The sequence below is a fragment of the Desmodus rotundus genome, chromosome 5 (genome assembly GCF_022682495.2).
Source record: "Desmodus rotundus isolate HL8 chromosome 5, HLdesRot8A.1, whole genome shotgun sequence".
Classification (NCBI taxonomy): domain Eukaryota; kingdom Metazoa; phylum Chordata; class Mammalia; order Chiroptera; family Phyllostomidae; genus Desmodus; species Desmodus rotundus.
This window is the reverse complement of record NC_071391.1, coordinates 20329175-20352232: the sequence shown is the minus strand read 5'-3', so window position 1 is coordinate 20352232 and position 23058 is coordinate 20329175. Positions and strand designations below refer to the sequence as shown.

At 42.7% G+C, this 23058-nt stretch overlaps 1 protein-coding gene across 1 annotated transcript; it reads left to right on the top strand.

The window, feature by feature from the left end:
• The first annotated feature begins 14012 nt into the window (after positions 1-14012).
• RAG1 (recombination activating 1) lies at positions 14013-22503 on the top strand. Its single transcript, XM_024558641.3, has 2 exons — positions 14013-14143; positions 18861-22503. Exon 2 carries the CDS (start codon positions 18875-18877, stop codon positions 22010-22012), a length of 3138 nt encoding a protein of 1045 aa, XP_024414409.2. The 5' UTR covers positions 14013-14143; positions 18861-18874; the 3' UTR covers positions 22013-22503.
• Positions 22504-23058: the final 555 nt, after the last annotated feature.

Below are 23058 nucleotides of genomic sequence, written 5' to 3'. Positions count from 1 at the left end.
ATTCTTTTGTAGATTGGGAACAGCCTACGATGAGACAATAGGGTTTATTACAATGACAAATTAAGGACATTAAAAGCTGCTTAACTATAAAAGGGAATGGGAAGGATGTGTGTGTTTGTGTTAATGCTATTATGCCTTTTAGTTTTTTTTTAAATCATATAGAGTAGGTCACATTCCAAGTTCCTCTGAAGCCTTTGCCCACATCTGCATTTTTCATAGGGTGCTGTTGTTGATACCTTGTGATTGTTAAGAACAAAAATAATTTTCAATTTCAGTATCTCATCCACCAAAAATATAACATACTTCCATCCCGATTTCTACCAGAACAGAACGATTTTCTAAGTAGACCATTGCTTCCATGAATAACGTGAGACGACCACTTCCTTATAACAAAGTAATTCTCATGTTCCGAATGGTAGTTTATATGCTACTTCTTTCCTAAAGGAGATTCTGCAGAGGCTACGACATATAGGAGTGTTAAAGTAGTAATGATCTTCGAAGACTTGATATGTGCCCATTGGAAGATTTCCAAGATGGGTTTTTGAGGATGATGATGGTAGTATTGTCCTCTTAAGGAATTTATTAAAGGTCATTTACATTCTTTTGTTTTCTGTACCAGTAAATTTGGGATATAAAGGGTCAGTGCTAGAAATCTATGTACAAGAGATGATTTTAGCCATGACCACAGGGACATGCTTTCTGATAGGAAATCCTTCCCAACTAAACTGGGAAGAGCCAACCATCATATTCCCAAGAGGAAATAAAGTATTTGAAATTGGAACACAAATGGAAACTGGCATGATTCATCAGCTATAGTTGCATTGCTCTTAAAATAGTTTGTATTTCATTTCTTATATCAAGCATTTCCTATGTAATTGAAGTGCTATTACATAGGAAATAATAATATTCAAAATAATATGATATTAATCAAAACAATATCAAAGAATAGGAAATAATATTAATAATAATATTTAATACAATAACAATAATCAAAATAATATTAAAGAATTAAAGAATATACAGTTTTCTACTTACACGGGCATGCCTATGATAAATTAAATATTCCTCCAAGGTTATTTCTACTATATTTGCTTTTATAATGTATCAATGAATTTTTGTGCACGAAACTTTTTCCATGTTTTAAATTACTACTTTAAGATGGATTCCTTCATCAGACATTGGTAGGGCAAAAGCTATAGATACTCATGACTTGTGTTACAAGTGACTTCCCAGAAAGACTGTCATTCTGTGTTCCATATGGTTCGTGATGTGTATCTAACTCATTCTCTCTAGAATTATATGATTGAGTATTATTTCAAAAAAAATAAACACACACCAATAATTTTAAAAAGAAATTCAAGTTCACCCATAACATAATACAGTCATGTTACAGAAGGGTGGAAAGTAAAAGGTAAAAATTCTCCCCTTATATTTCTGAAACTCACTCAGTTCTACTTTTTTGAAGTAACCACTAAGATGGAAAAAAATGTGGCCAACTTAAAATTGAAAACCAAGACCTTGCTATTTATATAACTGCATTGGAGAAGGAAGGAAGCGCTTACCTGCTAGGGCTCAGGGGCCACGGCAGCACAGTGCATGCTTTCATCGGCGTCACAGCAGGGTGACATGGGTACAATCTAACACCACCGGTCAGCATTGTCTGGCCTTTGGCTGGCGTGCCTGTGGAGGAGAGAGAGCCCAGGACACTCAGTCAAGAGGGCAGGTGGACTTTGGAGCAAACTTGAAAAGGCTGTTTAAAGGTACTGGTAACACCTTTGAAGAGGGTTACAGTATCTAGTCCATGACACATTTAAAATTTATAAGAAGCAGGTAGCATTTATCTATGAGAGTGAAAAAGGAGCCCTTGTGCTTATCCAGATGAGTAAGGCGCTAACCGTTTGATGGTAGTACCAAGTTTGTAACTACTGATTACGGGTGCTGTTTGCCTCATCATCACTTTTTGAGGCTCTTGCCTATTTGTCTATCTTACAGAAATGTTTCATCTTCTCCCATCCTTCTTCCCTCTCTCTAAATTATCTGAGAGGGTTTTTTTTTTAATTTCTAAATTACTGGAGAGTTAGGTGTAGATGTTGTTAAACATTTCCCTTAACTTCAATATACTAAGAATAAATGCAGTTATATAGTCTCCGAAATAACTACAACACTATTATCGTACCCAAAATTTAACATACGATAAACTTTTTATTAAATGTACTGGGGTGACTAATGTATTGGTTAATAAGATTGTACAAATATCAAGTGTACAATAGTACAATACATCATCTGTGTATTGCATTGTTGCTCATCACCCAAAGGTTCGTCTCCTTCCGTCACCTTATATTTAACCCCCTCCACCCTTTATTATGCCTCCCCCCTTCTCTTCTGGTAACCTCCATACTGTTGTCTGTGTCAATGATTGTTTGTTTGGTTTTTAAAAAGTAATTTGTTGCTTTCTGTTTTGTATCCTACACATGGGTCCTTTCCCATATGATTTATTTGGCTTAGCATGATATTCTCGGGATCCAGCCATGTTGCTGCAAACGGCAGCATTTCATCTTTTCTTATGGCTGCGTGGTTTTCCATTGTATATGTGTACAGTCCGATCATCCGCTGAAAGACACTTGGCTTGTTTCCACGTCCTCACTACCGTGAATAACGCTGCCCTGAACATAGGGGTTATGTAATAAATACTAACCAAAGTACATCCATACTTAAATTCCTCCATTTTACCCCAAATAATCCTTTAGAGCTGCTAATTTGGTTTGGTTTTCCATCCAGGATTCAGTTCAGATTTGCAATTGCATTTTCTTGTCATTAATAATTTATACAATTAAACATTAATTTTGAGATAATTATACATTCACATGCAATTATAAGGTATAATACAGAGAAACCTCATTTATCCTGTGTCCACCAAGGCAATATCTTGCAAAACTGTAGCACAATATCATGATATCTTGATATTGATCCACCAAAGATATTGACCATTTCCATCACCACAAGGATCCCTCATGTTGCCCTTTTGTAGCCACACCCACTTCCCTGCCTGTACCTTCCTTAAACTCTGGGAATCATTAATCTGTTCTCTATCTCTACAGTTTTATCATTTTAAGAATGTTACATGAATGGGCTCATATAGCCCATTACCTTTGGGATTGGAATGAGCTATAGACATTCCTGTAGAGGTTTTCATGTAAACATTGGCTTTCATTTCTCTGGGTCACATGTCCAGGAGTGTCATCGCTGAGTCCTATGGTGTTTGCATTTTAGCTTTTTAAGAAACTGCCGGAGTGGCTGTACCATTATACATTCTCACGAGCAGTATCTGTGTGATCAGGGTTATATTAGCCATTCTGATGAATGTGTAGTGATATCTCACTGTGGTTTTAATTTGTGTTTCCCTAATGGTTAATGATGTGCAACATCTTTTTATGTGCTCGTTTGCAATCTGCACATTCTCTTTGGCAAAAATGTTTCTTCATGCCTTTTGCCTATTTTGTAATTGGATTGTTAGTCTTTTTACTGTGACCTGTTTTGAGACTAGGTCAGCTTTCTTCCTTTTTTCTTCCCTCCCCTTCTCTCTCCTTTCCTCCCTTCCTTCCTTCCATCCTTTCCTTCTTGTCCTCTTTCCCCTCTTCCTCTTCCTTCTTCTTCTTTATTTCCTTCTTTTTTTTTTTGTTGCCTTGAATGTCCAAGTAATTTAGCACCACTTGTTTAAAAGGCTATATTTCCTCCACTGAATTGTTTTGACTCCCTTGCAAAAACTCCATTGAGTCAAAACCTGTGGATATGGAGGGATGACTGTCTCACATTTTGTTTTTACCTATTCATTTGTTGATGGATCTTTGGATTGCTTCTAGCCTTTGACTATTGTGTTATCTTTCTGTTTCTGTGGGTCAGGAATCCAGGCAAGGCTTAGCTGGTCCTCTGCTCAGAGTTTCACTGGGCTGCAATTTTATCAGACATTATTAGGAAAAAGCCTGCTTCAAGCTCCTTCAGGTTGTCTGCAGAATTCATATCCTCCCGGTAGTATGACTGGCATGTTTGCTTTTTTGCTGTCTGTTAGCTGGGTCCCTGCTCTCATTGATGAGGGGCTGCCCAACTTTCCCCGTTGGGTGGGGCTTTCCATAGGCTCTCACGCAATGTGGAAGGTTACTGCTTCAAACTAGCAAAGGAGAAAAGTCTCTCTCCTGGCTACTAAGACAGTGTCTTCTATGATGTAGAGTAGCCAAAGGCATGAGTGTTACCTTTGCCATATACCCTTGCCTAGAGTAAGTCAGAGGTTTTATCTGCATTCAAGGGAAAGAGATTTGTACATAAATATTTTTATGTATTTCTCTTTATGTGTAATATACTTCATAGTACATTTTTAAAAATAAATAAATTGAAAAGAAAAAATAACCATAATGAGATACCACCTCACACCAGTCAGAATGGCCATCATTAATAAATCAACAAATAACAAGTGCTGGAGAGGATGTGGAGAAAAGGGAACCCTAGTGCACTGTTGGTGGGAATGCAAACTAGTGCAGCCACTATGGAAAAGAGTATGGAATTTCCTCAAAACACTAAAAATGGAACTGCTTTTTGACCCAGCAGTCCCACTGCTGGGATTATATCCTAAGAACCCCAAAACACCAATTCAAGAGAATCTGTGCACCCCAGTGTTCATAGCAGCATAGTTTACAATAGCCAAGAACTGGAAGCAACCTGAGTACCCATCAATAAATAAATGGATCAAAAAACTATGGTACATTTACACAATGAAACACTGCACAGAAGAAAGAAAGAAGGAACTCCTACCTTTAGTGACAACATGGATGGAACTGGAGAGCATTATGCTAAGTGAAATAAGCCAGGCCGTGGAAGACAAATACCATATGATCTCACCTATAAGAGGAACCTAATGAACAAAATAAACAAACATGCAAAATAGAACCAGAGGCATGGAAACAAGGAACAGGCTGATAGCAACCAGAGGGGAGTGGGGAAAGGGATAAGGGTGGAAAGAAGGAGAAGGGACTAGTCAAAGAACATGCATGAATGACCCATGGACCTGACAATGGGGTGGGGACTGACTGTGGGAGAAGGGGGTGGGCTGGGCAGAGGAGGGCAAAGGGGGAAACACTGGGACAACTGTAAGAGAACAATAATAAAATATTTAATTAAAAATAAAAAGAAAAGTAGCATAGATAGGTAAAAGAAGGAGATGATCTATCTATTATCTGGCTATCGTCTATCTATAGCAAATTAAAAACAAAGACAAATTAGTGCAGGCTAGCAATAGCTATCCTAACAATAGTTAAAGCATTAGTTAAAAAGTTAAAACAAAGAAAAAGCATCAAGTAGCATAACAGGTTACTTTATTTTTATCATGTCTTAAGTTTTGTTTTTCAAAGGAAATTTTTCCAGGAATGATAATTTCAAGATTTTTATCATTCTTTAAACTTTAAAATTTTGATAGCCTATGCCTTGGAAGAGCTCTCTGTTCATTGTCTTTATCCAAATGTGGTGATCAGCTCTCCCAAAGCCTAAGCTTTGTATAGCATTGGACAACTGACTTCAATTATGTCTGCAATAATTTTATCCCATTTGACTTGACTGGATTCAATTATGTTTGGGGAGGCACCACCATTCTTTGGGTTTCATTTCACCGTCTCATTTATCCTATAGTATCTATTCCTGTCTTTTTCCTCTCATTATTTTGATAGCTTTGTTCATTGCCTATGTGATCCGAGAGTGGTTCTCCAATTTGTCTTCTGTATCACCAAGTTGCAAATTTGTCTTTTTATAGCATCCAATGTATTTATTTTGTGTCTTCTCCCTGGGTGTTAGTTTTATCAAACTTCCTTCTTTTCTTGGCGTATCTTCTTATCAAGGCCCCCTCTTGTTCAATAGATCCAATTCTTTATAGCAACAAAAGGAAATGAGTATGTTACTTTTTTTCTGTTTCAGAAAAAGCTTTTTGCACTGAAATATTTGGTAATTAAGAAAGGTTTTTCTTGGTGCTGTAGAATTTCTTCATAGATATCATACTGGTTTTGTGCTATTATTCATCCTAGAAAGAGGAGAATTCTATGTGGAGCTGATATAAAGGAATACTTACGTCTATTTCAATCAGAACCTTTACACCTTCCCTTCCAGGGGCTACCTGCAGTTTCCGCTTGAGTTTTAAACTAGACTTACTATGTATAGGAAATACAATGTTATCTTTTTTCCAATTGTAACTCTTCAATGCAAATGCACAGAGACTTACATTGAAATTGTTCTTACTTTATTCAGTGGGTTCTTATTTGACAGAATAAGAAGACAGGTAGGGATAGACTCGTGGCTTGTTGTGTATTTTGCAGGCTCATTTCAGTTTTGTGACATCGTTTTTTCATATGGTAAAACAAATACATGGTCAGTGCATCTGAAGCTGCACTTGCAAAGAGGCAAAAGGAGTTTGAGGGAGAGGCTTTCTGAAGGGCTCTTTGACCTTTTCCTTTGCTGATTTCCTAGTTAGTGGAGTGCTTCTTGCCTGAAACAAATTTAAATTAAAAAAAAAAAGATTGAGGGAGGGAAGAAGGGAGAGATTGATCGATTTGTTGTTCCACCTATCTACATATTTATTGGTTGCTCCCTGTATGTACCCAGATCAGAGATGGAACCTACAACCTTAGTGTATTGAGACGACACTCTAACCAACTTCTCGGCCACGGCCTGAATTCTGTTTTTATTCTTGTCTTTGCTGTTGGCTTCCCAGGTACTGCAACAGCTGCTTGCCTGAGACAAGTTCTCCATTCTGCTCCACACTCCGAAGCCTTTCTGCTCCCGGCGACCCTGTTCAATATAGCAGCCCCACTCCCCACCTCTAGGTTGGATGGCATCTCTGGAGCCGACCTGTGGGTCAAGAAGGAGGCCTCAGTTCCATCCTTTTCCTTGTCTCCTTCCCTTCCCTTCTGTCTCTCTTCTCCTCCTTTCCCCTCTGTCTGCCCCCGGCCCCACCAGGATATTTTCTCTACAAAAACTGAAGTGTAGATTGGGACCCTCTTATGGTCTGAACTGTGTCCCCCTAAATTAATAAGTTGAAGCACTAACCCCCAATGGGACTGTATTCAGAGATAGGGCCTTTAAAGAGGTAATTAGGTGAAATGGGACTGTATAAGTGGGCCCTAATCCAATAGGACCAGAGTCCTTATAAGAAGAGGAAGAGCCAGCAAGGGTATGTAACTGTAGTGGGAAGACCAAGTGAGGACACAGCAAGAAGGTGGCCATTGCAAACCAAGGAGAGAAGCTCTAGGGGAGACCAAACCTGCCAACACCCTGACCTTAAACTTGCACCATCCAGAACTGTCAAAAATAAATTTCTAATTATTGATATTCCCCGTCTGTGGTGTTTTGTTATGACAGCTCTAGCAGACTAATGTAGACTCTGTCTACTCATCATTCTGCTAATTTATAGAGACTCTTTCTAGGGATCTTGGTGTATGTCTAATTTTTATCACTAATGTCTTATACTGCTGAAATTTTCTCTCATTTTGTAGGTTTTATAGGCATTTTAACAGGCATTGGGAAAAAAGGTCCACTGGCTTTCCCTTAATCTCCTCTGAAACTTCACATTCCTTATGGCTTCTAGCATGCGATTTAGCAGTTATGTTCTATCTCGTTCCATTAGTTAAAAGCCACAGCGTTAACGTCATCTGCCCAATTAACCTGTAGCTTACAAGCAGCAGGTTATGTTCTGCAATCCCCGCCTAACACAATGCATATGCTTCAGAATGCTGGCCGGTTGGTTGATTGATTTAAAACTCCAAATTGGGTCCACGGCACAGGGATCTTCATCCTTTCTGTCTCCTAGGTGTAGAAGGTGGATTCAGATTCCTGAGGAGTGGGGGCAGGGGCGCTGGGCCCTCTCCCAATAAATGGGAGTATTTTGGAACCCCAGTCTGGTTTCCACATGAAGTGATGTGCTGGTCTGTTGTTTTCCTCCGGGACCCAGAGGCAGATGCAGACAAACAGCAGGTGAGGAGGAAGAGCTGTAAACAAAAGGAGCTATATTAAGAAAGTGCATCTGCAGCGTCTCAATCCTGCCACCCACTGGCATGTTCCTGAATTGACTTTCTGCGGTCAGCTGATCAGTGACAGGTGTCGAATGATTGGTAATGTGCCCCAGCGGCAGGATTTTAGAGCTGGAAAGTTTCTTAGACATCACACCGTCTGATGTCTCAGCGTGATGAGACATCACACCGAGTCTCACTGTAGTACACGAAACATTATGGAAACTATGCAAAGGAATGCATAGTTTCCTTTTTTATGGTCCTTGTAAGGAGAGAAAGAGACGTGAGGAGTTCAGACACGTAGAGAAGAGACCATGTGAGGATGAAGGGAGAAGGCAGAGTCTGCAGACCAAGGAGGAAAGGGCTCCCCAGCAAGCAACCCTGGATCTTGAACTTCCAGGCTCCAGGACTGGAAGAAAATACATTTCTGTTGTCTAAGCCACTGAGTCTCTGGTATTTCGTTACTACAGCTCTCTCGACGTGTCCAGCCTTCTTCTTGTAAGGATTTCAGATTGGAAGAGAGCCCACCCTAACGACCTCGGTTTAACTTAATCGCTTCTTTAAGGGCCCTGTCTGAAGGTCTAGTCATATTTTGAGGTGCTGGGAATTATGATTTCAACTTTTGATTTTTGAGGGACACAGTTCAGTCCCTGACACCTACCTTCACATCAATAGGCCTAGGCCATAAGTTATTTCACCACTACACTACGTTGTTATTGATTATTACCAAAGAGAAATGGCGTTGTGGGGGAAGGGAGTTATGCGTCCAGGCGGCCAAAAGTCCCCTGAACCAGGCGTTAATTTCTGGTGTCCCACACAGTTTCTACGTAACAGTCCATGGGCAAAGAGAAACAGAGAAGCCACAAGTAGACTTAGGGTGTCTCACGACTATTCATGTTGTCTTTTCATGTGTTTCTGGTATAATACACGCAGTGCATGCAATAAAAGGTAAACACGACTTTTTGTTTCGGTTGGTGATTTTGGGGGGGAGATGAGGAATGCAGGGGCAACACAGAGACCGGAATGAAGATGAATTCTTCTTTGATAGAAGCACAAAGAAGGACAAATCTCAGCGAAAGCTCCACTCTGCTGGCTTACGTAATGAAGTAAATAGAATGATTTCTACCGGTGGCCATGTCCCGATGTAGAAATAAAGACACAGACTTTTGTCTGTAATGTTAGCGGTAAAGTGAAATTTTATCCGCATTTGGAAATTGTACTCTTTGGTTGACTGGAGGGAAATCCCAGGGAAAATTTATAACAAGATAAACATTTAAATAACGTAGTAAATTATAAACTCTGTGGGAGAAACATGCTACAGACAATTCATTGGAAGATTTTTGCCCAAAAGTAATTAGAAGTTGATTCGACCTTTCCATCTCCCCAGAATCACTATTCATTATTGAAAGGAATATAGTTTCTAATTAAAATGTATTAGACATTTAGCCATTGTTCTCATTATGTAGAAAATTAAGCCATGTAGTAACTATAGATAAAAGCCCTTTGTTTAAACGTATCCCTTTCTCAGCCCTCCAAAAATTATTGTGACATGTTTGGAGCCCCCAAAATTTGGGAGCATGGGCAGTTGCCAGGTTGGCTTTTGTGAAGGTGTTTATTGCTGCCCTAGAACTAGTCATTTCAGGCCATTTTGTTTAGGCTTGGCTTGAGAAAGCTCATTCCTCAAACTTGAATGCTAGCCCTGAGAAATTGAGATCACACTCATGCTCCACTAGTGGCTGAACTCATTCTTAGATTGCGTACAGCTAAATAAGAAGTAGGAAAGGATGCCTTTCTGTATTCAGGAGGAAATGAAAATGGAACAGATGTCCCCAAATTCGGAAGGAAGTCTGATAGAGTCCTGAACACTGGACATCACTTTTCAGTTCCCGCAACTCCCGCGTGCAGACGTGGTCCTCACCTCTTCACTTGTTTGAGGAACGAGGAGAAGACATTTATTACATATTTTCTGGGACCAGTTAGCGGTAGCAAAACAGTGAGACAGGAGTTCCGTATTGGACCCTGATGGTAGTGGAAGACGAGCTATTTAGGTGTGGGGCCCTGAGCAAATTAATTCGACTGCCTAAGCTTTTGGTGCTGTTTCTTAGTCGATAGGAATTATGGGGTTTTCCTAAGAGGTAGGAAATAGTGGAGGGGTTGGGAGGGAGGCCAGAAGTTGGGATAAGGGGAAGAGAGGCAAGAACCAAACTTAAGATTCCTTCCAAACTAGTTCACAAATTCAGTCAAATTTTGAGATTTTTTTTCCTGGTAGCTCAATGATATAGACCAGTGATTTTCAAGCGTGATTCATGGTGCACCACAAGAATTTTTAAAACATGCAATTCTTGACTATTTAGTCAGCAGCCCTGACCTTTTTTCCTTTAAATTGTCAAAAAAAAAAAAAAAGAGTGACTACAGCTAACACAACGATAGCTGTCTGGTGTGAATCAAAATTGTACCTTTTTTTTGGTCAGATTGGCAAAAAATTTTTTTTTTTTGTGAGCTGCAGAATTTTAGTAATGTTTACGTGTGCCACGAGATGAAAAGGTTGACAATGGCTGATGCAGAACTTTTTGCCCACACGATGGCACTAGCTGTTTAGGAAACAGCCTTGCTAACACCAGAAAGCCCGCTGCTGAGGCACTGCTGAGTTTGTGGGGAGTGAGCTGCAGCTGACGTTTAGAGCAATTAATAATGCATTAGAAAATTTACTAACAGGGATAATCAAGGTTGAGTTAATTAGAAAGCAATTTCAAGACTGTGGAAGTGGGGTAGGAATGAGTGTGTGGGGATCCTGGCTGTCTACCACCAGTGCGGTGGCCAGTTTGCACATCGCTGAAGACGCTAATCTAGCAGTGACCTGCTCAGCTTCTGCTTCGTTGCCAACTTGAGTTTCTTTGCAGGCTAACGGAAGCAAGATGGCTTGGGGACGAAGGACGCTCTCTTTGTGCTACAGTGGAAAGGATCTGTCCTGGGACCAGGGAGGCTGGGTTTGTAATGTTATTTCTGCTCCTAATTCCCTCCTGTGACATTGAACAGGGGACTTTGTCCTTCCAGGAGACTGTTTCTTTCCTATAAAATGCATCCATTGGGGCAGATAACCCCTAAGTTCCCTTGTAGCTCTAGCATTCAATTTGAAGTTAGAAGACGAGAGTTTTGCTAGCTGGAGATACAGATACATGCTTACAGTTGTAATCGCAATGTCAGTAAGCAGCATCTGCTGGATTATGATAAGAGCACAAAATGCAGTGTTCCCACACTCAGACCACAGCAGCAGGAGTAGATTTTGATTGATATCGGGAACCAGAGCTCTGGGCTGTCTGGGAAGAAATTGAATTTGAAAAGGTCTCTTTAAAAGGGGCTGCAGGGAGCCAAGGGGAATTAGGGTAGGCAACCTGCTAAGGAGGGACCGGGTCTCGGATGGAGAGGTGGGTGCAGGGAGGGACTGCGGGGTGCACGTGCCCAATGGGAGCCGGCCTGTGCAGGGCCTGCTGGCACTTCCAGGATTAACCACAGCTAAGCACTCAGCGGGAGGGCTGCGCTCGGGGCTGGAACTTGGCCTGGAGTCGTCCAAGCTCTCCTTTGCCCTTTGCATTCTTTCCTGCTTGCTAGATTGGCCAAGGCCCGTCAGCCGTGTTTTATTTTTGATTTGCCTTGGAACCACGTGGAATCTCAGGTAGCTCTGACTCGGCTGTTTTCTGATGGAAGTCTGAGTGGGCTCCAGGTGGAATTTGTTATGTGGCAAAGATTGGAAATAAGAAGAGTGCATGGAATTTTAGTGGCCAGTGGAGGTCCCGTCTCCCAGCAGAGGACAGGTGATGGCAGCGGGATTTCAACGCAGATGGGAGAGAGAGCCCCCAGGTGTCCTGGGGAAGAATCAGAAAGTATTGGGAATCCTGCCCTTGAAGAATCTGACGTAAACAAATCCAGACTTTCATGAAACAAAACAATGAGGAGAGTTTATCTTCATAGGCACCCAATACTTTTTGTCATTTTGCATTCTTAACACTTTATTTATTTGTAAACATTGTGGTTTTAATATTTATAAAGTAATACACAGCTGACAAAAATTTAAAATACAAAAATCTATGGTAAATATGGTGAGAAAAAGAAAGATCTCCAATTATCTGGTCCTCTGCTCACGTCCCTGCTCCCGACGGACTGAATAATGTTCTTTGATGAGTCTCTTTGAACAATCTAACTTCCCCAAGAAAAATGGAAAAAGATTCCATTTATGAATTGTTTGAGCTCGGAACATTTTCCAGTCCTGGTTTGGAACAGAAGGATGACTAACTGCCCCTGTTGCCTTGGCCTTGGGGCTAAATCCAGGAAAGTCCCAGACAAGTTGGGCCTATTGCTTGCGCTGGTCCCACTTACCTTCTAAGTCAGTCTATGACCTAAGCCTGATCCTTGGAAGCCGGTTCTTGCTACTTTTTTCCAATTCTTTAAGATACTACTGTTTCCCTGTTTCCTTCACGGTGAAGCAAGAAAACCCGGCCCTTTCTTTCTCTTCCTGAGAGGTTAGTGGAGATGCAGTGTTTTGGAGCCTGAGAGGACAGAAGGAAAGGACATCTCTCATGTCAGCCACCTTGTGATCCTCTCTACTTGACCGCACTGCACAATATAAAGAGGACGTCAAGGCACGTCCCAAAGGCCCTGCTTCCTGCTGATTTGAACGTGTGCACTGTCTTCAGGAAAGAGTCTGTTCCCATCTGCCCACCACATCCTGTGAACCTCAGGTGAAAGTTCCATCCCCTTGGGCACAAAAACACCAAAGCTACTAGGAGCCACAGGCCAGTTCCCCTCTCTCTCAATATCATTGCAGTGGCTTCTGCCCTGTCTTGAGTTTGCTGAGCAGAAGCTGTGTCCCCAGGGCTGTCGTGTGGTTGGATAGGCCCGAGCCCAGAACAGTGGGGATATAAGAGGAGTATCTCATAAAGGCAGCAGAGCATGGAGAAATCCTTGCATCAGCCTCTTTGACTGCTGGTGCTGAGGACCAAGTGAGAGCAAGGTGATCCCTCACATACTAGCTGAACACAGCGGTGCTTAGAGGATAAAGCTGGTCTGAGAGCTGTAAGGGGTTTTGGAATACAGACTGTGCCAGGTACACTGATGCTCATTACTGAGTCATCCGCGCAGTTGCTACAAGTGGCCTTCAGTGCTCTCCTTTTACAATAGACTGCAGCAGGGAAGAACACGGGCTCTGGAAGCCCACTCCGCCTTCACTAGGTAGAGGCTATGCGAACACTGGCAGGCTCTTCATTGCTCCAAGCTGCTGCTGCTTCTCTTTGGAGAAAAGAATATCAGACGACCAGGTTGTTGTGACAAACGATATGTAAAGCACTCAGAAGCCCAGCTTTTTGCCCTCAATAATTAGGAGCTGATATTGATCAATCCTAGCTTGTAGAGGAGGAAATTGAGGCATTGAAGTCTGTGGACTGGAAAACTCTACAGTGTTTAGAGTTAGTGTTGTGAGAAGGAGCCCAGCCTCCCCTGAGAACTGACCAGGCGGGAGGATTCTGGGGTGCTTTGGATACCACTTCTAAATAATAACAAAAAATTACTATATAGTTAGTATTTGATGGGTATCTATTGTACTAAGGGCAGACACTGTTCCAACACTTCCCTGTAACACTCACTGTATAACCTCATCGACTCTTTGAAGTATATACTATTAGCATTTCCATTGCACAGAGGGGGAAACTGAGGCAAAGAGTGATAGCATCTTGGCAGAAGCAGAGCTTATGTTGACAAGAGCATTTCCCAACAAACAGGGGACTGAACTGGCAGCTTTGGCAATGCTCCAGCACACACCCGTGTGCAGTTCTACACTCAGGTTCCCCAGCAAAGCTTCCTGAAGGGCCAGGTGCCAGCTGGAGCTGGGGGCTCCTAGGCCGTGATTGGCTGCCTTCGTCTGTGGTTAGCCCCCTGGGGGAGGGGGAGGCTGGGAAGGACAATGGAAGCCGATAAATAATGCAGCCATCTGCTCTGAGGGACAAGAGAGCAAGAGGGAGAAGAGAACACACTTTGCTTTCTTGTTGGTACCCAATAACATCAACCGAATTACAGACATCCCAACACTTTGCCCAGGCAGCCTGCTGAGCAAGGTAACACTCGGACTTTCCCTGCCTCCGGCTCTATATTTATGTCCATTTTTATGTTTCTAATCAGAAATACTTGGGCTTTTTTCCTTGCAGGGGATGAAGGGAGGGAGTGAAGGAAGCTGACATTAATTTGATTTTGCTCTCTGATGTATGAAAATGGGAAAGGAATAAGAAGCCAAGTTTAGGAAGACACTGCATGTTTGTAGAGAAAGCACAAAATACTGGAGTGCCTACAAATGGATGCGGTAGGCAGAGGAAGGGTTGAAGGTGTGTGCTCCTTGCGTGGATGCGTAAACAAATCAGCAGAAGGAAAGGTGTGAGATCTCAGGGGAAAAAGTACTGTGCTGGTCCAGGCAAGAAAAAATTATGAGGAGCAAGGAGATTGCAGGATGAGAAGGAGTGTGTACTTTCCCAGCTGTTACCAGGTATTGCCAGGAATTCCGTGGACTAAATAGGAGGCCAGTATTTCCCACTGTGTGGCCTGTGGGCCGCTCATAGCAGCATCCTTGAATGTTTGTTAAAAAGTGCAGTTTCTGGGCTGCATCTCAGATAAGCTGAATCAGAATCTCTGGGACCTGGTAATTTGCATTGTTACTATTTTTTAAAGCACAAGCTCCCTGATGATTCTGATACATAATAATATTGAGAAATCCTGTAGAAATCCTGCTTGGACATTATGGGCTCGAGCCAGGATTCCTGGCCAGGGGTTGTGACAATGAACTTCTCTTTCTGAAGTGGTTCAAGCAGTAAGTTGCCTGGGGAAAGGCAAGGCCCTTGGGGATATTTTGTGGCTGCCTGAGACTTAGAGAAAAGCTTTTGATGCTGCCAACTTTTGGATGATGTTGCTGGGCAAATTGTAGAAATTAGTATTTGTGCAGTGAATGAACACATGAGTGGAACAGGTGTGACAATGAGGGGGTCACACCTGGGCATACATGAGTCACTTAGAAATTGTGTGTCGACCAACTTGAATATGTTAAGAGGGGAGACTGAGGGCCAAGTACTAGGATGGATATGTGTGCAGGGTGAGGAGCTGGACTAGGGTGAGGGGTGATGCTGTTGCTGTGGCCCAACCTCCTGAAGTAACTGATAACACTCCCCACCAATGACAGCTTCTGCGTCATCCAAGCCACCCAGACTGGTTTGTGCAGATGGCTCTGTGCCTGCTACAGGGGACCGCTGTAGCTGTGATGGCAGGCGAGGGTGAGGCTGAGATGGCAGTGTCCAATGGGAACGGCCCTGAGCCAGCAACAGCCACTCTGCATTTTAGATTCTGAGGTTGGTCCACCATGGGGAACTTTTGTTTAGGAGAAAGGAGAGCGAGCATTTGCAAGATTCCCTAGTGTGAAAAAAGTGGCTATAAAACAACTCTTTTCTAACTTCATGTTGTCTACAGGTTCATGTTTTAGTCCGTCCTCTACATGCTTACTGGAAAAGAAAGATAAGCTAAAGATGATGGTCAGATTTGAGGTTTAGCCAGGTCTTAAACTTTTCTGGGGGCAAATATAGAAAGAAATATGAAAAAGTGACCATGAATATACATGTAAATCTGGTCTTTAAAACATTTTCCCCTAAACCGAATTGATGACAAATTTTTAAAAATAATGTTTGTTGTGAAAAACTTGAATGATACAGGAATAAAATATAAAATAAAGAGACCTTCTTAGCAGTGCTAATTTTATTTTCTGGAGAGTAAACGTGGCTAAGATTTTAGGGCATACCATTCCAGAATCTCTGCGCCTTCAGGTGTACGGAAATACGAGCAAACATGCACAAAAGGCGCCCTACATTGCTGTTGTCTGTTCTCTGTTTTGACATGTGGGCATCTTGTCATATTATCGGTGCATATAGAAATTGCACATATACATCAATGCATGTAGAAATTTTAAGTTTCTGTATGCTATTCCATTCTATACTGACCATGGTTTAATAATACCCTATGGGTGATTATTTATGCTGTTTCCTGTTTTAAGGTAACCGTTTTTAAAACCAATCTTTCTCTCTGTCTCCATGTAAGTGGGGATATCCTGTGGAATGGTTATTCCTACAAGAATAACCTGTTGGACTCTTTCTTTTATTTTTTTACAGATTTCATTTATTTAATTTAGAGAGGGGAAGGGAGGGGGAAAGAGATGGAGAGAAACATCAGTGTGTGGTTGCCTGTCATGCACCCCTTGCTGGGGACCTGGCCTGCAACTCAGGCATGCACCCTGACTGGGAATCGAACTGGCGACCTTTCAGTTCACAGGCTGGCGCTCAATCCACTGAGGCACACCAGCCAGGGCTGGACTGTTTCTATAGAAAACTTCCTAAAAGCAGATTTACTGCACCAAATATAAAATATATTTCAGCTTTTTAAAGACATTGCTAAGTGGTCCACTAGAGATATTACACTAATGTACACTCCTTCCAAGATATCTTCATTTCCTCACACCATCATTAAAGTTGAGAAATAGCAATATTTTTCATCTATGCTATTAGATAGATTAAAAAGCTCATTAGCTATAGCTCTTAAAAATTTTATCTTCTAATAGTAATACATGGTAATTTTAGAAAAAGTAAAAATCATAGGTAGAGATAAAAAACTTGAAATATTGATAGCTTCCACTGAAAACTATTATTAGCATTTTGGCAAATATTCCTCCAAAAGCAAGAATAACAGTGCCCCCTCCCCTGCTTCTTGCTTCTAGTTTGAATAAGTTTTAGGAGTTGAGTTGGAAAACAATCTAATAAATACGTTTGCTTTTTATGTCAGTCGTTAATAGCTGCTTGACGATGGCACTCTTTCCTGGGAGTAGTTACATAAATGCGTTTCGGTAGATTCTGATATAACATTACAGACCAGTGGGAGTCAGCAGAGGAGCGGGAAGGGAGGGAAGATAGTTCTAGGGATCTTTCCAACGTGCCTGGTGCTTGACTGACTCATTGTGATTAGCTCCAGAGAGGATTATTATTGTCTCTGAATCCCAGACCACGAGTGCATTCACAAAAGACTGGAAAGGGAAAGGCTAAAGGAATGAAAAGGCATTTGGGGATGAGTTCAAGCCACTAGAACAGGGAAGACATGGAAAGCCTTCGCCTCTGACACAGGATGGGGTTTAGGAACATAACTGAACCGTAAGCGATGTTGAGATGTTTGTTGGGTTGAGCAGAAGGACTCTTGAGGTTAGTAAGACCTTTTAAAAAGTTTGGAATTTGTTTCATTCTCACGTGGTTCTGCATATAGAACAATTTAACAGGATTTTCCATTTAACTAAGTCTTGGAAATTGGCTAGTCCTTTTTATGGAAAACAGCAATTTCTGAAGCATAATGTGTGCAAGATGGAAGGGGCTTCAGGAGTTTAAAGGGATGCCCCCAAAAGGAGCTTTGTTAGCTGCAGTCAGGATTAGCCCTTTCACACCCGCCCACATCCCATCTGCAGCCCGAGTGTGTTCACCTGAGGGTTCGTCTCCCTGACGCCATGATCATTAAAAAAAAAACTCACCACTTTGGTTAGTTAATTAATGGATGGGGAAAATGTCGCTTGATATAATTGGTGATTCAAGAGTGTTAACTTAGGCTAATTTGGGAGAGAAAGGTGGTAGGTTGAAAATACAATTGCTGTTTTTTCCACTTACGTGTGCTAAAGAAGTTTGAGAGTAGTGGGCTAATTGATTCTAGAAAGGACCCCAATGGCATTTTCAGACTGTATCCTATTTATTGATGTCTGCACCACACCCCAGATTTTTAGGTTTTCCTGGCATACATAAAGCACACTTTTTTTTTTATCAGAAGATAAATATTATTCCCACCCTTATTACAGACTCTAGAGCCATTGACCATTGCCCAGGAATGAATTTCAGGATGGCAGCCCAACAACCACCTCAAAGTTGCTTAGGCTTATATCTGAAACGACTTGAATTTTTCATCTTATAAGTCCTTTGGAATCTTTGTACGTGCTCATTATGGTGTAATGCAGGTTTAGAGAGTAATGTGTTTTTTTGTTTCTAATGTAGACACAGCCTTATAATTTACAGCAGTGTTCACTAATTAGAATTGCAAACAAAATTACTACCCATGATTCTTATTATTAGCTCGCGTTCATAAACCTCAACATTCACTGTATCCTTCAAGTAGTGAGCAATTAGTTTCTTGGGTTAGTAGCTTTATCATCCCTTTATGACCTGTTTGGAAGAAATAAACAACCTACTTCCCAGACGACTGCTTTAAAAAGCTGGAAATATATTGTTTAGCTAGTACAATGAGGCTAATGCAATGTGAAAAATATGACTTTTCTTTGGTCTTAGTAGCTAGTTTTTCCTTGCAGGTACTCAGTGAATAACTCTTGAGCACCTGTGTACTAGGAATCTGGGGGAGACAAAGTTGACTTACTCAAAGATTCTGTTCTCAGAGACCTTAAGGGTTTGGTGGAAAGGAAATGAGATTGTACATGTGTACATACATCAAACCCATGTACATAAAACAAAGCGAAGTACCTGGTGGTGCACGGACTTCGATACATGGTTCAGAGACCACAAGCAGTGCCAGAACAGGCAACTACCATGTCCTCTGCTGTGCGGTCAGCACGCAACAGAATCTACTACAAGAGGAGGTTTAATAAGTAACTTTCTGGATGAATTAATGAATGAATATTTGAATGTATTATTTGTATTCCTTCCAAGATGCATCAGTGAGATATTGAAATCATTTCCTAATCTGACTTGTTTTCATTGTTCCCAGGCAATTCAGCCAGCATGGCTGTCTCTTTGCCACCCACTCTGGGACTCGGTTCTGCTCCAGATGAAATCCAGCACCCACACATTAAATTTTCAGAATGGAAATTTAAGCTGTTCCGGGTGAGATCCTTGGAAAAGGCGCCCGAAGAAGCTCAAATGGAAAAGAAAGATTCCTCTGAGGGGAAACTCTCTCTAGAGCAATCTCCTGCAATCCCAGACAAGGCTGGGGCCGAGAAGCCAGCCTTGACACAACCAGCATTAAAGCCTCACCCTAAGTTTTTGAAGAAATCCCTTGATGATGAAGGGAAGGTAAGAGAAAAAGCAATCCACCAAGCCAACCTTCGGCATCTCTGCCGCATCTGTGGGAATTCTTTTAAAAATGTAGAGCACAATACGAGATATCCAGTCCACGGGCCCGTGGATGCTAAAACCCAAGTCCTTTTACGAAAGAAGGAAAAGAGAGTCACTTCCTGGCCAGATCTCATTGCCAAAGTTTTCCGGATTGATGTGAAGGCAGATGTTGACTCGATCCACCCCACTGAGTTCTGCCATAACTGCTGGAGCATCATGCACAGGAAGTTCAGCAGTGCCCCAAGTGAGGTCTACTTCCCAAGGAATGCAACCATGGAGTGGCACCCCCACACACCATCCTGTGACATCTGCCACACTGCCCGTCGGGGACTCAAGAGGAAGAGTCATCAGCCAAATGCGCAGCTCAGCAAAAAACTCAAAATGGTGCTTGACCGAGCAAGACGAGCACGTCAGCGCAAGAAGACAGCTCAGGCAAAGGTCAGTAGCAAGGAAATGATGAGGCAGATTGCCACCTGCAGTAAGATTCATCTTAGTACCAAGCTCCTCGCAGTGGACTTCCCGGCGCACTTTGTGAAGTCTATCTCCTGCCAGATTTGTGAGCACATTCTGGCTGATCCTGTGGAGACCACCTGTAAGCATGTATTTTGCAGGATCTGCATTCTCAGATGCCTCAAAGTCATGGGCAGCTATTGTCCCTCTTGCCGATATCCCTGCTTCCCTACCGACCTGGAGAGTCCAGTGAAGTCCTTTCTGAGCATCTTGAATTCCCTGATGGTGAAATGTCCCGCCAAAGAGTGCAATGAGGAGGTCAGCTTAGAAAAATATAATCACCATGTCTCAACCCACAAGAACTCAAAAGAGACTTTTGTGCATATTAATAAAGGAGGCCGGCCCCGCCAGCACCTCCTGTCGCTGACCCGGAGGGCTCAGAAGCACCGTCTGAGGGAGCTCAAGCTGCAGGTGAAGGCCTTTGCTGACAAAGAGGAAGGTGGAGATGTCAAGTCTGTGTGCCTGACCTTGTTCCTGCTGGCGCTGAGGGCAAGAAATGAGCACAGGCAAGCCGATGAGCTGGAGGCCATCATGCAGGGACGTGGCTCTGGCCTGCAGCCAGCTGTGTGCCTGGCCATCCGCGTCAACACCTTCCTCAGCTGCAGTCAGTACCACAAGATGTACAGGACTGTGAAAGCCATCACGGGGAGGCAGATTTTCCAGCCTTTGCATGCCCTTCGGAATGCTGAGAAGGTCCTTCTGCCGGGCTACCACCCCTTCGAGTGGCAGCCACCTCTGAAGAACGTGTCTTCTAGCACCGATGTGGGCATTATTGATGGCCTGTCTGGACTGTCCTCCTCTGTGGACGATTACCCAGTAGACACCATCGCCAAGCGGTTTCGCTATGATGCAGCGTTGGTATCTGCCCTGATGGACATGGAAGAAGACATCCTGGGAGGCATGAGAGCCCAAGACCTTGATGACTACCTGAACGGCCCCTTCACTGTCGTGGTGAAGGAGTCTTGTGACGGAATGGGAGATGTGAGTGAGAAGCATGGGAGTGGGCCAGCAGTTCCAGAAAAGGCGGTTCGGTTCTCATTCACAGTCATGAAAATCACTGTAGCACACGGCTCACAGAGTGTGAAGGTGTTTGAGGAAGCCAAACCTAACTCTGAACTGTGTTGCAAGCCCCTGTGCCTTATGCTGGCAGATGAGTCCGACCACGAGACCCTCACAGCCATCCTAAGCCCTCTGATTGCCGAGAGGGAGGCCATGAAGAACAGTGAGCTGATGCTTGAAATGGGAGGCATCCTCCGGACTTTCAAGTTCATCTTCAGGGGCACTGGATATGATGAGAAACTTGTCCGTGAAGTGGAAGGCCTCGAGGCTTCTGGCTCGGTCTACATCTGCACCCTTTGTGATGCCACCCGCCTGGAAGCCTCTCAAAACCTTGTCTTGCACTCCATAACCAGAAGCCACGCGGAGAACCTGGAGCGATATGAGGTCTGGCGTTCCAACCCATTCCATGAGTCTGTGGAAGAACTCCGGGATCGGGTGAAAGGCGTCTCGGCCAAGCCCTTCATTGAGACTGTCCCTTCCATAGATGCACTCCACTGTGACATTGGCAATGCAGCTGAGTTCTACAAGATTTTCCAGCTAGAGATAGGGGAGGTGTATAAGAATCCCAGTGCCTCCAAAGAGGAAAGGAAAAGATGGCAGGCTACCTTGGACAAGCACCTCCGGAAGAAGATGAACCTGAAGCCAATCATGAGGATGAATGGCAACTTTGCCAGGAAGCTCATGACCAAAGACACTGTCGAAGCCGTGTGTGAATTAATTCCCTCCGAGGAGAGGCACGAAGCCCTGAGGGAGCTGATGGACCTTTACCTGAAGATGAAACCTGTGTGGCGCTCCTCATGCCCCGCTAAAGAGTGCCCAGAGTCTCTCTGCCAGTACAGTTTCAATTCACAGCGGTTTGCTGAGCTCCTCTCTACCAAGTTCAAGTATAGATATGAAGGCAAAATCACCAATTATTTTCACAAAACCCTGGCACACGTCCCTGAAATTATTGAGAGGGACGGCTCCATCGGGGCCTGGGCAAGTGAGGGAAATGAGTCAGGCAACAAACTGTTCAGGCGCTTTAGGAAAATGAACGCCAGGCAGTCCAAGTGCTACGAAATGGAAGACGTCTTGAAGCATCACTGGTTGTATACTTCCAAATACCTTCAGAAGTTTATGAATGCTCATAATGCATTAAAAAACTCTGGGTCTTCCATAAACTCCCAGGGATGTTTAGAGGAGGACCCGTTAGGCCTAGAGGACTCTCTGGAAACTCAGGATTCAATGGAATTTTAAGTAGGGCAGCCGCTTATGAGGTGGTTTTGCAAATGAGTTTTCCTTTGGGTTGCACCGAGACCTTCTCCTAGCACCCTTCGCTCTTGTGTGCAGGGGGTGACCAACCAGGTGGTGGTAGGTGGGAGAGGTGCAGATGCTGAAACCAGTCAGGAATGGATAACGGATGTGCTGATTGCTTGCACCTTTTAGGGAGGTCAGAGAAGCAACAGGAGAAAGCAGTTATTTGAAAAGCTCAGTAGCTCAGAATAGGAGTAACTGCAGAGGACCAGAGATGAACAAAGATATGTGCATGTGTGAATGAGTGATGTGAAAATCAAAGCCAAGGTTGTCCAAGAAGAATGACCAGAGAGGCCAGGGAAGGAATTTGTCTTGTGGTTTCCATTCCCTCCTCTCCATTTATTATAGTTTTTATCGAGATACAGTGTTTTCTATACCAATATTGTAGAATTCTTTGTGTTACAATTTTCACATATCTCGGCTTACTTTATAAGATCTGAAGAGCTTTCCATATCTCTCTAATAATAATAATAATATCTTACATTTGTGTGGCACAGTGACCCTCACCATGTTTTCCCATTTTGTACCTCTATACCTGAATACCCTACATCCAAATTTTTTTTGGAAAATTAGACCTTTTCTAGGTTGAAATAATGTGTCCACTGTAACCTTAAAAGTTTAGGAGGTCATCCGCTGCCATGGATTTTTCAGTAATGAAGCTAGAAGAATACACCTGTTAGCTACAGTTAGTTACTAAGTCTCTTAGTAATTCATGTTTACTTAGCTATCAGGAGCCAGGTGTGATTATTCTTTGTACCTTTTAACTTTAATTAATGCAGTCTCCAAATGTTTTGTCCTACAATCTCAAAGCCACCGAGGCCTTTACAATCTGGATTTGCTCACTGTATAAAAACAGATTTAATGTCTTGTCGAAAATTTCTGCCAGATTTTCTCCATCTGATACCTGGGTCACTTTATACTAAATCCAGGTTTCCTGGAGCATTACCCTCTGCAATGGGTTATTCTTGATTGGTTTATATTCAGTGTTT

What these genes read in the sequence shown, in the direction of transcription:
- RAG1 (XM_024558641.3), top strand. Translation starts at nt 18,875, where the DNA reads ATGGCTGTCTCTTTGCCACCCACTCTGGGACTCGGTTCTGCTCCAGAT.